Here is a 14,338-nt window from a genome sequence, read left to right on the forward strand (position 1 = left end):
ATGCCAAGAATTTATAGCTTGCAACTATACTTTATACTCTAAAATGTATGTTAAGAAAAATTTATTTTGTAATTTAATCTAATTGAAGCAAATTAATCTTAGTTTTTAAGTCCACTTGCTTCTCTCCCCAGTGTCCCAAAAAGTGTTTCTTAAAGAAGGGACATGTGTCAGTGATCAAAAAATTCTCATAAGTGCATTCCCGAAAAAGAAAAGTATGCTAAACCAAATAGATTTTCTCAGAAATGCTTTGTAAGCCGTTTTAAAAAATGTGCTTCAAAGTGTTCTTAAAAAGGGGGGAAATTTTCTGTGTTCAAAAATTGTTCACAACGTGTTGAAAAATGTCTGAAGATTTGCTGTATATTTGAAAGGAAACTATTTGCACTGCAAGGAGACGCTTTAACTGCAACTTACAGAGAAGTTAATTATTTTCCATACTTGAATGACTTGTTAATTTAATAATTTACCTTCATCATGTTGTAAATAACGCTATTTTCCTGAAACCTTAAAAGTTACCAATAATTTACCTGCGATAATAATTTTTAAAACGAAACTCCTAGCTATGAAAGGGAATAAAAGCAAAATTACGACAAATTCTCAGTTGTAAACAGAGATACAGCTTGGGTGTTTTTTTTTTTTTTTTTTTTTTTTTTTTTAATGGCGTGAAGATAATCCTTGACATTTTTTAGAAGGGTAAAATTCATCATAGAGGAGGAAAATGTACTAAAACAAAGATCCATATTAATCCTCAATTCCATAAAAAAAAGTCAACTGTTTAAGGATTAAATGCAGGATGACAAGAAAGGAAGATATTTGATTTTTAACATTTAATATGTTTGACATAAATGACAACAAAACATTAAAATGTAATATTTTAAAAAACGTAATTGCCCCCCTTCCACCCCCCCCCTCTCCCGCCTTTTCTACGATACGAAATTTTTATTTAAAATACAAAGCTTGAAAATACGCTTGACGAAATTTTTGAGTTTTGACATTTTCAATGCGTGAAATATGCTTTCAAAGGTGTTAAAAACCACATCTGCTGTGAAATTTATCAAATATGCAATGAAATAATTTGTCCATTTAAAAATTTTGCATGGCCCGATATACGTGAATGAAATAAACCTTTTAATTTACTTCAAATAAACGCTCCGTCATTAATCAAGCCGCTCAAATAAGGCAAAGTCTAATGCTAATATATTGTTCATGCATGTCTTCGGAGATAGATTGATGGGTAGTCAGAATCGAAAAAGAAAAGATCTGTAAGGATAGAGACGGAAAAAATCACGAAATACCCTCATGTCAAGTGGGGGGAAAAATACGTATAAAAATCGGCAGGATTCTATAAGGCAAAAGCTTTGGTGGTACCCCAATCTGACCCTTAAATCCCCACGGCGATACCCGTGATCGTCAATTCTACACGTCACTGACAGCGAAACTTTGCGATGCGTGACTGTCTGTTGATGCCAATCGTGACTTGAGAGTTGAATAAGGGGCACCCTTCTGTTCCAAAGGAGCTGTTGATTCTTTTTTCTTCGTTTATTTTATTTCATTTTTTAAATTTTTGTTTTTCTGTCTTTTATGAACATTTATTTTCATTATGCTCTTTTCATTATTTCGAGAGGAATAATTTAAGACTGCAGTGAAGTGTTTTATGGCACTTCAAACAGAATTAGACTTATAAGAGCAAATATTTCGTAATATGTATTATCTTTAGGTTGAGTATTAGGAGCCAACTGGAGATTACCGACATTATATATTATTATTGTTATAGTCAGAGACAGAGAGACATTTTTTAAATCTTAGGAACTTTGAAAAAGTGTTTGTGAAATGATGAATATTTTGTATCAACCTTTATATAATGATAAAGGTTGTGTCTTTTTTTTTTTAGGAAAAAGTGGGAATTACCACTTGGAATAAGTCGAAATAATACATCATTATTATTATTGTCAACCAACCGACTAAAATTGTAAAATCTTGGGAGTCAGAAAAAAATATTTATATTTTGTTTGAGTATACTAGGAGAAACAGGAAATCACCAACTGTAAACTTTCAGAATAATATTTCATTTCTACTTTTGTCAACCAACAAAAACTGTTAAAGTCTTAGAAGCGTCAGGCATTTTAGGCGTCAGGCAAATTATTTCTCTGAGTTTCCATTAAAATTCTGATTTTTCCTATAAATTCTGAGATTGAATTATTCAGTTAACTGAAATATTCAGTGTAGAAGCAAAGTTTTATTATTTTTAAGTTTTTGGGAGGCAGAGCAAAAAAAGTTATATTTTTTTTAATGCGCGATATAACTAAGAGTTATCTTATTAAGAAGTTTTAAACGGTATGTGATAAACTAAGGTCCTCACTATGGTGGTATTTTGGAATTTGGAAAATTGTTAAGCGAATAAGATGTATTGTAAAAGTTATGCCTCTAACAGTGGCGTATCCATGAGGGGATGGGGGCTAAGGGTCTATAGAACACCCCTTGAGCCTTGAGGTCAGAAGTTACAAGAGATTCTGCTTTCTCAGAATTTTAAAACTGAAAAACTTTTACGAACTGAATTTTGTATTATATTTAAATAAATGCATACACTCTCAGTAGCTTGTCTATGATAGGGCTCGGCTAAGGGGACATTGCCGCCATGAGGTCAGAACTTGCCTTAGGTAAAACTGAAATTCCTGAGATGTTTAATACTGCAATATTTTTACAAATTTAAGTTAGGGAATGTATTTATAAAATATATTCAGCAATATATAGTTGTGTATTAAGATTAGGGTGGGAGGTGCCGAAGGACACAAGCGGTCAGAACTAGCACCAGAAAAAATTGAAATTTCTGAGACTTTTGATACTGAAATATTTATACGAATTTAAGTTCGTGTTATATTGGAATTATATATGTACTATACTATCAGTGACAGGCTTATTTACAGTAATGCTGCTCTTCAAATCGCTGCAAAAGCTCTTTTGAAATGATTATCTGGTTGCCTCAACTTGCAGTAATTAAAAAATAATTAAATAAATTAGTGGAGACACAAAACAAATAGTACACAAATACTGCTATCAATAATAACATTAATAGTTACTATAAGTGAGTATGATAACAAAAAAAAGCAATTTTAATCAGAAAATGAATTCTTAGTTCCTACTGAATGCGAGAATGTTAGCAAAATACTTTCATGTTAAATAACATCTAGTAAAAGAGAAGATAATAACAGTGGAGCATTGCATAATGATTATAGGTCCATTGTCTGTGTGACAGACTGCCAAAAATGTTTTTTGCCAAGAAAAATGTTTAGTGTAGTTCTACTAAGAAAGCTTTAAAGAAAATTTGGAAATTTGTAACTACCCATAATAAATAGATGTTATTGCCTGAATCAGTAAAATTAAGTAGATGTTATTGCCTGAATCAGTAAAATTAAATAGATGCTATCACTCGAATCAGCATATAAGCTTTCCAATCATTGAAATAAGCGCAAAGGCCAGACTAAGCGGTTTTTATTTTTACTCATAAGAAACTATTTTGTGATAGTAAAAGAAAAGGATTTTATAGCACTTCTGCAATTTCGTTCATCTTGCTGGATAAGTTGCTGATTTGTCCTCTATCATTTGATAAAAAAAATATTCGTTCAGAAAACAAAGAAAGGAACATTTTATAGATATTTGTGCAATAAAACAAATCATGCAAATAATCTTTAGTAATTGCTTGACCTTTCATGGCTAAAACAAATGCATGGACAATAACTGGAGACCCATAGTTTGCGGAAAAAGAGAGAAACCACAGACGGTTAATTTCATTGGCCAACTCCCTGCTGGCAACACTTTATTCTTCAAGGACCATTACCACCAGCTACGATTATCTAAACCCCCTATCTTTGAAGATGTGCTAGATACACCCTCTTTCTTTGCGGTAACTGCAAATAGACCACTTACTGTTACCGCTATAATTTCCGGTAATTACAAAGCAAAATGTTGTTTATTGAAAGGCACAATAAGGGGAAAAATTGCTTTTATCGAAATTGAAAAGCAGTAAGAGTAACAGTAATAATAAACAAAGGCCGTCGTTTCATTTAGTAGAAGTATGTCAAGCTTGTGCGCATCCACGGCCTAATTAACATATGGAGTTCAACCCAAGAATGCGCAAAATGTTAGTGTTTTTGCTAGCTTTAGTAACAAGCGCGGTTTTTCCGCAATTGTACCAGACAGGAACTAATACCAAGGTCTGTTATGGGGAGAAATGCAGAAGATTAAAACTTCTGGGTGGTCAAAATGCAGTTCATATTTTACGCTTTGCGTTTCATATTTTACGCTTTGCATTGCGGCGAGTATTTATGACCATTCTAACGTAATTTCACGAATAGTTTTACTTTCAGTATCTGCTTTTATTTTGATTAAATTTCTGAAAATTGGAATCTAGAAACACCAGTAAAACTCGTAACATTAACGAAGATATTATTTAAATGCATTAGTTTTTTTTGAGCCAGTCTGGATAATTTTGCGCCACCTAATATTTTTTAGTTTGACTTTGGAAAAAAAAAAAAGAAACAAATTCCGAGGTCCATTCTTACACGCAAAAATTTCCGAGATTTTCTGCTTCTCTATCGGAGAGCCAACATTTTGGTAAACTTTTTACTTAATAAAAGATTGAATTCTTAAAGGTGTTTTTTTTGCAAAAACGAATATTTATTTGTTGCTTTTTATTTTTATTACATAAATGTTCTACTAAAGAAAAAAAAATTTAGCTCTGCTACGATTTATTATGCTATTAAGATGTTTGTAATGCGATTATATTGCAACTATTACGCTGTTTAAAAGAATGACCAATGACTACCGGAAAGTCTCGCTCGTTTTGAATAATTAATTAGTTAACAGTCGAGATGCACGCCATTGAAGCATTATATGCTACGTATATTTCAATTTGTATATCTCGAAAACAGGGTCGTAGCGAAAAATTTGGACTCCTACCATCAAATTCAGTGCAATCGATTTCTGTAATGGCCATGTTTAAAATTTGCTTCTGGCAAAACAAGTTCAGACCGTCTCCTCGTTAGACCAATTTTCCAGCGCCATACAGCAACGCATCTTGAGGCTTCTATAAGGTAGAAAAGTGAGGAGAAAAATACGCTGGAAACTAGAAAATTATATTTACGAAGAGAAAACAAAGTTACTTACTCGAACTGTTGAACTTTTCAATGGCTTAGCTGGGTCTGGAACATAATCCAAAGTGATTCCGTAAAATTGACCTACAGAAAGATTAAAAATGACAATGTCAAGTTCAAAAAAATATACATGTAAATAGTTTATTTGTTTGCTTTATATTCGTTTGCTTTAAAGAATTAAACTGAAAAATAAATGAAAGATGTTCTAACCGACAAAATAAAATTCATATCCTTCATTAGAATGAAGGAAAATGAACACATTTATTTAAAGAAATTTCTTATTTAAATATTCATTATAGTCTGGGTAAATGTTTCTGATATTATTTATATGGCCCGGGTCCCAGGAAAATTTATAAACAGTAATAAACCTAATACTAATTGTAGCTACCTTGTCTGCAGTTACTTGTAGTAGTTATTACAAAAGGCAGAATGGAATTTTGTCTCTTAACTTTTTTCAACTCGGGAAAGTTATAACATATAAATATTCATTAGTTAATTCTTATTTCGCTGTATGTTAAGTATTCATATATGCAGGAGCGGCATGATTTACGACAGCAAAAACAAGCTGTTATGAAACCAACAAGCGTCCATTGCCAAGAGCTTGTCCAAGAACTTATGGAAATTCTTCCAAGAGCTCTCAACAATGGTCACAATTCTTGAAAAACACGGGTTGGTGCAGCTAAAGCTCTGCACATTCTCTATATTTTGCATTTCAAAGATGTAATTCTCTACTATTAACGTGGGACGAATATTCAGTAGTGAAGCTTTGTTGTGTCATTTTTCATAAAGGACAAATAAATCATTTTAAGGAAAAAGCAAATTTTGATTTTTTAACGAGTAAAATGAAGACTGACAGCCAGTTTCGGTTTAACGCCGCATACTGACTAGAAGCTTTTCGTCACTATCGGACGACAAGGGATTTGTTTTTCTTTTTATGTATATCCTCAGAACTCCTTGTGCATAATAAGTAGCGTAAAAAGGATACGTCAATTAAAGTATACCTTGATTGTACTTGAAAGAGCTAATTAAAAAAGTACGCATAACAGTACATACATCCCGCATATTTCTCTCCTGTTAATTTTAAACGCAATAGCATTCAATGTGTTTCACAAAACTCAATAGTAATGTTTTCAACAGTAGTTTCAAAATTAAGCAATAGCTAGGCAAATTTTTAAATTTTTCTGACTTCTTGATACGGGAATCAATTACTTTAAGATCGATCTCATATATATGACGCTCAGAGACCGAGAGCATTCAGAAAATTATTCGTTTACGTTTATCACTGTCAGTGTAATGTATTTTTTCGTTCATCCGGCACTCTGTAATCCCAATCCGTCAACCGTCAAGCAGTGAAACCTTAAAGAGCAGTCTTCCACAAGCCGTCAACCATAAGAGCGTCTACCGCTAAGTTAACTCCCAACCAGCAAATAATAATATTTTTTCGCAAAGTGGCAAACCAACCTTATAATGTCTCAGGTTGATTCCTTAAGATTTTAAGGAGTAAATGGTTTGCGGAGGGTGGTTGTCTTTTGCAAAATGGGTGTAAGCTTAGCTTAACAAATCATATTACGGTCGATATCGAAGAAGTCCAATGAATTTGAAACTTAACACCTGAACTTAGTAAATTAATCATTTTTCGCTCAGCGCTTATCGGACAACCCCTGCTACGACCAATCAAGTTTTGAAATCAGTTCGCATCTCTAACCATTGCAAGTTGATTGATTCAAGTATTTGATGATTAGGGTATTGTGACTGCAGTGCCCCTGTTGAGAACAAAGTAAGCTCAACTCGTATTTTCAATACTGGTAACAAGATAGGGAGATAACCCGATCCAGAATTGGCTATTTATGTAAAAATACACCGAGTTTGACACGCAAAATACACCTAAAGCTGCTCTTCAGCACTTCTGCCCGAAGTTATGGTAACCTATGTTTAAAACTTTTCCAACCAAATCAGGTTCAAAATCTGGGTTTGCTTAAGTTTGATACAACTTTTAATACTATTCAAAATAGAAAGTAAGAGTTACTAACACCGTCGGTTGTCAAAGCATATACATATTTAATATTTTGACATTTTTAAACAATCAATGTTTTAAATCTAATTCTTAAAGTTATATTATTCAATGATAAATAGTCGAGTATTAAAAATAAAACCTGTTGCGCACCTAAAACAGTTTTACAGCTACATGTAAAAAAAACTTCAATATGAATTAGAAAGAAACTTCCTTTCCATCACAAAGGGCTAAATAAACTTATAGCTCATAAATATTATAAGGATTTAAATAACGCGAAAGAGAAGTGAAATTAAAACTTTAAACAATCTAATCGAGTGCAATTAAAAACACGAGTAGTTAGAAAACAATAGGCTATTGAGTTATACTTTTCTTCGAAATAACGGGTCAATGAAGCTTGACTTTGATGTAGCAGTGGTGCAGTGATATTGATGTAATGAAGTAAGAATTACAACTAAAATTTTTTTGCTCTTGACGACTCAGCAGTTTTTCTTGTTCAAATCGTATTTCAAACTTTAAAATAATGCATTATTTTTTTCAAAGATTTTTAATTCTTTTTTCGGAGCAAAATAAACAATTTATATTCTTGCAGTTTTCTGATAAAATGCGCTTAAAAATATTTTTTTGCTCTCCTCTCTATCTACCTAGAAGCAACAGATGCCATCTATTAGGAAGAAAATTCAATGTTTTGATAATTTTTTGAAAAATGACATTCTAAAATGTCTTCATTTTTTCTTCACGGTTTTTGAAAAAAAAAATGTCAAAACGGGAGATAATGCAAAAAAAAAAAAAAAAAACGGGAAATCGAGTGATGGACGTTATGGGACAATTAATCGATTACATAACGAGAAGTATCAAAGACGAATCAAAATCAATTTTTATCTCGTATTTAATTACGATTTGACGATACACTGACTCTGTTAACCAATCACTGACTGTATTTTTGAAATATAAAAAAAGAAGAAAAAAGTAACTTAAAATCAGTTTCTTTTGCATCAAACTAAGAAAATGCGGTTAACAGTTTTGAATATTTAGAATACACAATGTAGGAACTTGAATATTGAACATTGAGATTTTATTTCTAAGCTGTTTTATTGAGAGGAAAAGATAAATCATCTTGAAATACCGCGCGAAGTGGGAACTAGTAGATCAAATCCGCCAAAATATGCATACATTTGTAGCTCAAGGTAGCATCACCCAAGGAAGTCAGCACATAAAACACGCTTTGGTACAAGGCTATGAATAAAGTAGTACTTCATGCAACTATAGGTCAATGTGATCAGGTGGTTAGGACTGCTGCAGCTCAAGAAAGCATCCAAAGAATGATTCTCGAAATTATAAGAGAATTTCCATACAGCAATACATCTTAATTCTAAAGCAGCAAACCGTACAGTAGATTATTGGCAAAAGACTTAAACAAAGCTTTTGTTGGATGTCTTTTCATCTATAAGCTCATTACTTTTTGCAATGAAAAAGGCTTTCCCTCTAACGCCGAAACACGTGTCTGCTGTAATTGACAATTTGTGCTTTTTTTGACGTTGTTTTTTCTTACTTTACTGTTCAGCACAAAGGTATTTATTTATCTGACTTAAACAGTGTTACACATTAATTTAAGGTGCATTTTATGTAATACCATATGTTTACATACACAGATGTCTAAAAATACATTCCTTTATTTTTACGTAAACGAAGCAAAAATGTGGAGTAGTCCCCATGGAACTCTTCCAAGAACTTATTATTTCTTTGAACGGAACAAATATTGGAACTCAGCCCTTTATTTAATGTAAGATGGATTCTTCGTTTTTTTTTTTTTTTCCCTCGTATCTTTTGCAGTATCTCGCGCGGATTTAACAGAATTAAAGTATTGGTCAGATTGTACTGAGTAAACACTATTTCAGCAGAAGAATTTACGGTTTGTTTGAAACCATTTCAACAAAACTGTAATCAAATACGGCTATATTGGTTGTAAAATTGTGAGGAGAAATAAACTCTCCGCGCAGCACTAAATTGCGTGGAAGCAATATTTTAGTTTTTCTAAGAAACATTCGTTACAGCACCTCATGTTCTGACGCGCAGGAAGATTGTTAACTGAGTTATTATATGACGCAACTGTGGTGTGATTTCTAAGCATATATCAGTATTAAAAACTTCTCTCTGCGGTTTGTGTGGACATTAGCATAAGTTGTTCTTCAACTGTGCGGAAGCGTGTTACAATTGTCTCACAAGGAGATTGAACTTCTAGGACAACACATGGTAGATGACAGCACCAACTCAGAGGAGGATCTAGAAATTTTTTAAAGGGGGGGGGGTCAAGTTTCAGTAGCCAGCGTGTTATACCTCTTTCGTAAAAATGTATTTATAAGGCATGGTTGCCCATCTCCCCCAAGGGCAATTGCGCAGCCCCTCATATGCTCGGATCCCCCTACTCAATTGATATCAAAACCCTTTCGGATTACCTCCCCCCCCCCTCCGCCTTCCCCTTAAATTTTTCCGTGGCGCAACATGTGTCATGTGTGTGGATCATATTCCCTCAAATTTTCATAAAAAGTTAAATTTCCTTAGGCAGACAGGCTGGTGACGTCACCGTAAGCTTTTTATACAAGAGATTAAAGCTCAAAGCTAGAAAAATAGTTGGATGCATTTACATACACATTTTACAACCCACATACGCAAGGTTTGATTCCAAGTACAATTTTTTCGGATCAAAAAATTTGAAGTTTTATAAGAGTCATAAAAAAATCTTGTCACAGGGGGGTCAGCTGACCCTTTGACCCTCCCCTGAATCCGCCCCTGCACCAACTGCCGACTGTCGATAATTATTTCATCCAGAGCAGAAGAGTAACAACTCTTCTCCAGTATCCCCAGACGTTTTAATTCACTTTAACATTAATGACTTTATGAATGCAACTGATTTTACATGCACTAATCACCATGAATTCATGCAGGGAATCTTCCGCCTGTTAGCATAGCATCCGCGACTCTCCAATCACGAGTCCAAAGTCGTACTGAGGAGACTACCACGGCTCATTTGAATTAATTATTTAGATATTTATAAGTAGTAACTACAGTGTGTAAAACATTGCACTGCATTTTGAAAAGTTTTCATTATTGTTTTACCTTCGCTGACAGTATTTAACAGTGATATCAGTCAGGCAAAAAATATCACACGCACTGAATTTTTGTAACATGTAAAAGATTGGGGGTAACGTAGAAAATATTGGAACATCAAACTTTAAAAAATACAGAAAATTCGTGAGTAAAGGACTATGGTTGCTCTCAGTCAGAAATTATAAATGAATTTACCAACTAATTATCCTTATTTTTTTTTACTAAAAACCTAGACGCAAGGTAGGAAATATTGGCGACAGCAACCAACATGACGTACATATAATAACGTGTTAGTTTAATGATATGAATACATTGAGCAAGGTAAGAAATATTGATGGCAATAAGCTCAACATGGTGTACTTGTAGGTACCTGAAAACTTAACAATTTATACAGATTGATAATTCTAAGGAGATTAGGTCCGATAGGGCGCATTTGTAACTATGCACTTGCAAAAGCTAAACGGTTCATTTATATTATCGATTTTGGCAGACAATATTAGCCGGAATTCGCTCAATACCGCGTACATATAAATATGTGTAAGATTTCCCAGGTAGCACACTTCGTTTCATAAAGGTTTTAAAATGGTTGACAACATTGTGACGACCGTTTTTTAACGTTTATGAAACTTTTTACGCTACTTAACTGCCTAGGTAGCAAACCAAAGGCATTAACTATTAAAATATCTATATTTTTTCACGTAAAGTTAAAAATTCTATACTAACAACGATAAAAATGCATGACTTAGTAATAAGAATTTCAGCAACGTGTTTCGAAACTCCATTCTCAACGCAAAAAAAAGAAAGAGAGAGAGAGTCTAGGGCTAAAAAGACAATCGATTAAACGTCTTTTGTTGTCTTTCCGTTCATAAGCTCCGTTCATTGCATTGGAAAAGGGTTTTCTTGTAACCTAAAACACGTGTCTGACTCTTATTGCTATTCGTGCAGTTTTTAACATTGTTACAATGTTTTACACATTGAATTTATTGCTTTAGTAGATAACTTTGGAGAGCAGGACCAAAGATAAGAATTCCTGGTCCCTATGCACTTTTACTGCTGGTCCTTAACTCAAAATTTAATGTTTGCGACTTTAACAAAAAGAAAAATATTTGTTTCACATCGATGTACTAAAGACAATAAATATTATAGTTCAACGTCATTTGACCAAATTATACTAAGCATATTTTACTATGAAATTAGTCTGGACCATCCGAAGCCCGTCCAGGTATCTATAAAGTTTTATCCTTCGCCCCCCCCCCAATTTAGACTCTGTTGGAGAGAGTACCCTCAACATGGCTTACATGTAAAATACACTTGCATATTTTAATATACACTTAAAACTGTGGTTCGCATCTGGCACCTTTTTAAGGCGAAACGTTGTAGCACCAGCGGCGCCTCTTTAGGATGACCATTTGGCTCCCTATGACACTCCTACGACACTCCTAGGGAACCCATTGGGAGCCAGATGGCACCCTTAAAAGGTACCACTGTCACTACAACGTTTCACCCCACACATGATCATACAAACACACAATGAACTGCAAACTTTCGAATCCGAATGTTTGATATACGTATACCCATCTTTTTGCAGCACTTAGAAAACTGTTCGCAGAGGTCAATATAACTCTAACAATAGGGCATTAGGAGATAAAAAAGAAAACAGAATTGCCAAAGCGAAAGGAAATGAGGAATGATTATGGCTGAAATTTCCATCTCACTTACCTTTATTGATGTAAGTTATTCGGTCGTCCTCACGGCGTTGACTTGTAGATATTGGAGATTCGAGGTAGTAACGAAAGCCTAGCTCCGAATGTCTAAAAAAGGAAACCTCAAGTCACTTATTGTTCATACCTTAAGATGGTTTAAGACAAAAGAAACTGACACCGCATTTATTGCAATCATGCATGGCTGATAAATATAGAAAACTAATTAGATTACTTACTTTTGCACATTAATGGGTCATACTAAAACAATGTTACAAATGCGTTCCTTCGAATTTTACGCGCACTATGTTACTCTATTTATTTTAATTATAAAGTAATTAAGTTCCCAAATTCAGTACATTTGTACCCAAATTTCACTAGCAACAAGTCCTAAAGATGTTTTAATGCACCTCTAACTACGAATTTCAAAATTCACTATGTAATTATTGTTATTCAATATTTTGCAATTTGATATATTTTTTGCGCGTACTTTCCACAGCAGAGTCTGTCGACTGCAGAAAAAAGAAAAAAAAAAAGGCATGTGCATAAAAAAATAAACATTTTATTACGATAAGGTTTTTTTTTTAATCATTCTTAATCAAGTTTTGAGAAATTTTTAAATTAAATTTCCTGTTCTTCAAAACTTTAAAAAGTTAATGTAATCTTGATTCAAGATTGTAAGTCAACTATATTTTTGAAATTTTCTTAGGTTGTAATTTGAGCATTTCATCCTCATTTATTACAAGAACTGTCGAAGTAGATCTTCCCAAGGAATTGAGTCAACATTTTTCCTGACGAAATTAAATTTTGTTTGCATTAAAAAAAGGGGGGGAGAGGGTACTTTCCCCTAAGAAAAATTCTTTATTTTCCTATTGAATGTGTAAATTAGTATTTTTAATTGCCGAAGTTTTCAAGTCTTTTTTGTGCCGAACTTTTTATTAGTGTTTTATTTCATTTCTCAATACACATGTATTCATTTCCTTTAAACAATTTTATTAAGTCTGCTGTTTTACTTTACTTATTTTTGATGTCACTCGTATAAGTTCTTCTCTATTAATCTTGCATCCTATAACGGGAATATCTATTATACATATACAGAGAAGATACAATTGAAGCAACTGAACGCAGAAGACGGCTAGTTCATACATACGAGGAGTATTTTAACTTCTTTCGTGCTTTCAGTAAAGTTTACATCAGTAAAGTATAATTAAACATAAGCATTAATAAACACAGATTTGACATCTCTAGTTTCATGTACCCTAGAAGAGCTTAAATTAAAATATCAGTAATTGAGGTTCCTTTTCAGAGAAATTCTTTTTTTTTTTTTTTTTTTTTTTTTTTTTTTTTTTTTAAATGCAATATTGAATATTTTTAATTCTGAATTTCGTTAAACATGTAAAGGTAAAGACCGTTATCCACATAATAGGCAAAAGCAAAAAGCGCACCAAATGATTTTGCTTACTGTTGAAATTTATCTTATAATTTCTAGGCTTATTTAAAGCTTCATTTTTTAAACTAATAAGTCATATATATTTAGTCAGAAAATTGAGAAAATTAACGAAAACGCATCAGGTAATAGCCGCAAATTAAAGAATACTTACTTTTAGAAGGATTGATAATGTAGCAGTTTGACTTGTTGCAAGCAGTTTTGCATTGTTAAGAAAAAAAAAATAAAACATAAATATCCTTTGCCTGACTTGCCCTAACTGTTCCCTAGCAAATACACAGTTATGAAATTTACAGTAATTTAGTGAATGATGCTAGAATAGTTCAGTATGATTTTAGACGTCCCCTACGCTAGTTTACCTCAGTTTTCCATATCAACTGCAGTAGGTTATTTCGTCACGATTTTATCCTTGAGTCTCAAAGTTTATCTTAGTTTTAATAGATCATCAAACTGAAGTATACTTTATCATTTAACAACAACGCATTAAAAAATAAATGATATTTAAAGCAATATATCCAAAAAGTTGCATTTGTTTATTAATTCTTTCATTTTACTCTCTTTCCATTCTCATAACACGTAGTTTAAACACTTTTAGATAATAATATTTAATTTAAATTTACAGAATTCTTCGCTTTTTAGTTCACTAATGGATATTTACGAATTTCAAAGCATTTTGGGAAAAGCTATTCATCTAGTTTTAAAACTAGTTTGAGTGTAGATCCTTCAGATAGTAGAACAATGGACGAAAGGTTTCGAGGACAATAACAAGGATTTAAAGAAAAAATAATTTCTCAGATATTAAGATTCTGATATTATTCTCATAATATTTGAAAGAGCCGGGAATAATAATACTATTTTCAGTCAAAGACTTCAACTATCGACAAGATTTTGATGCGATTCACTCAAAGTACAGATGCTTTAATGA

At 32.8% G+C, this 14,338-nt stretch overlaps 1 protein-coding gene across 1 annotated transcript in view; it reads right to left on the reverse strand.

The window, feature by feature from the left end:
• Positions 1 to 14,338, reverse strand: part of LOC129231134 (protein grainyhead-like) — a 211,357-nt gene that overhangs the window by 70,568 nt on the left and 126,451 nt on the right. The window contains exons 5-6 of the mRNA XM_054865381.1: positions 11,986 to 12,077; positions 5,161 to 5,231 (exon numbers count right to left, since the gene is read on the reverse strand). Of these exons, the coding sequence (XP_054721356.1) occupies positions 5,161 to 5,231; positions 11,986 to 12,077 (163 nt within the window). The remainder of the gene's footprint in view (positions 1 to 5,160; positions 5,232 to 11,985; positions 12,078 to 14,338) is intronic.

The sequence above is a fragment of the Uloborus diversus genome, chromosome 10 (assembly GCF_026930045.1).
Source record: "Uloborus diversus isolate 005 chromosome 10, Udiv.v.3.1, whole genome shotgun sequence".
Classification (NCBI taxonomy): Eukaryota; Metazoa; Arthropoda; class Arachnida; order Araneae; family Uloboridae; genus Uloborus; species Uloborus diversus.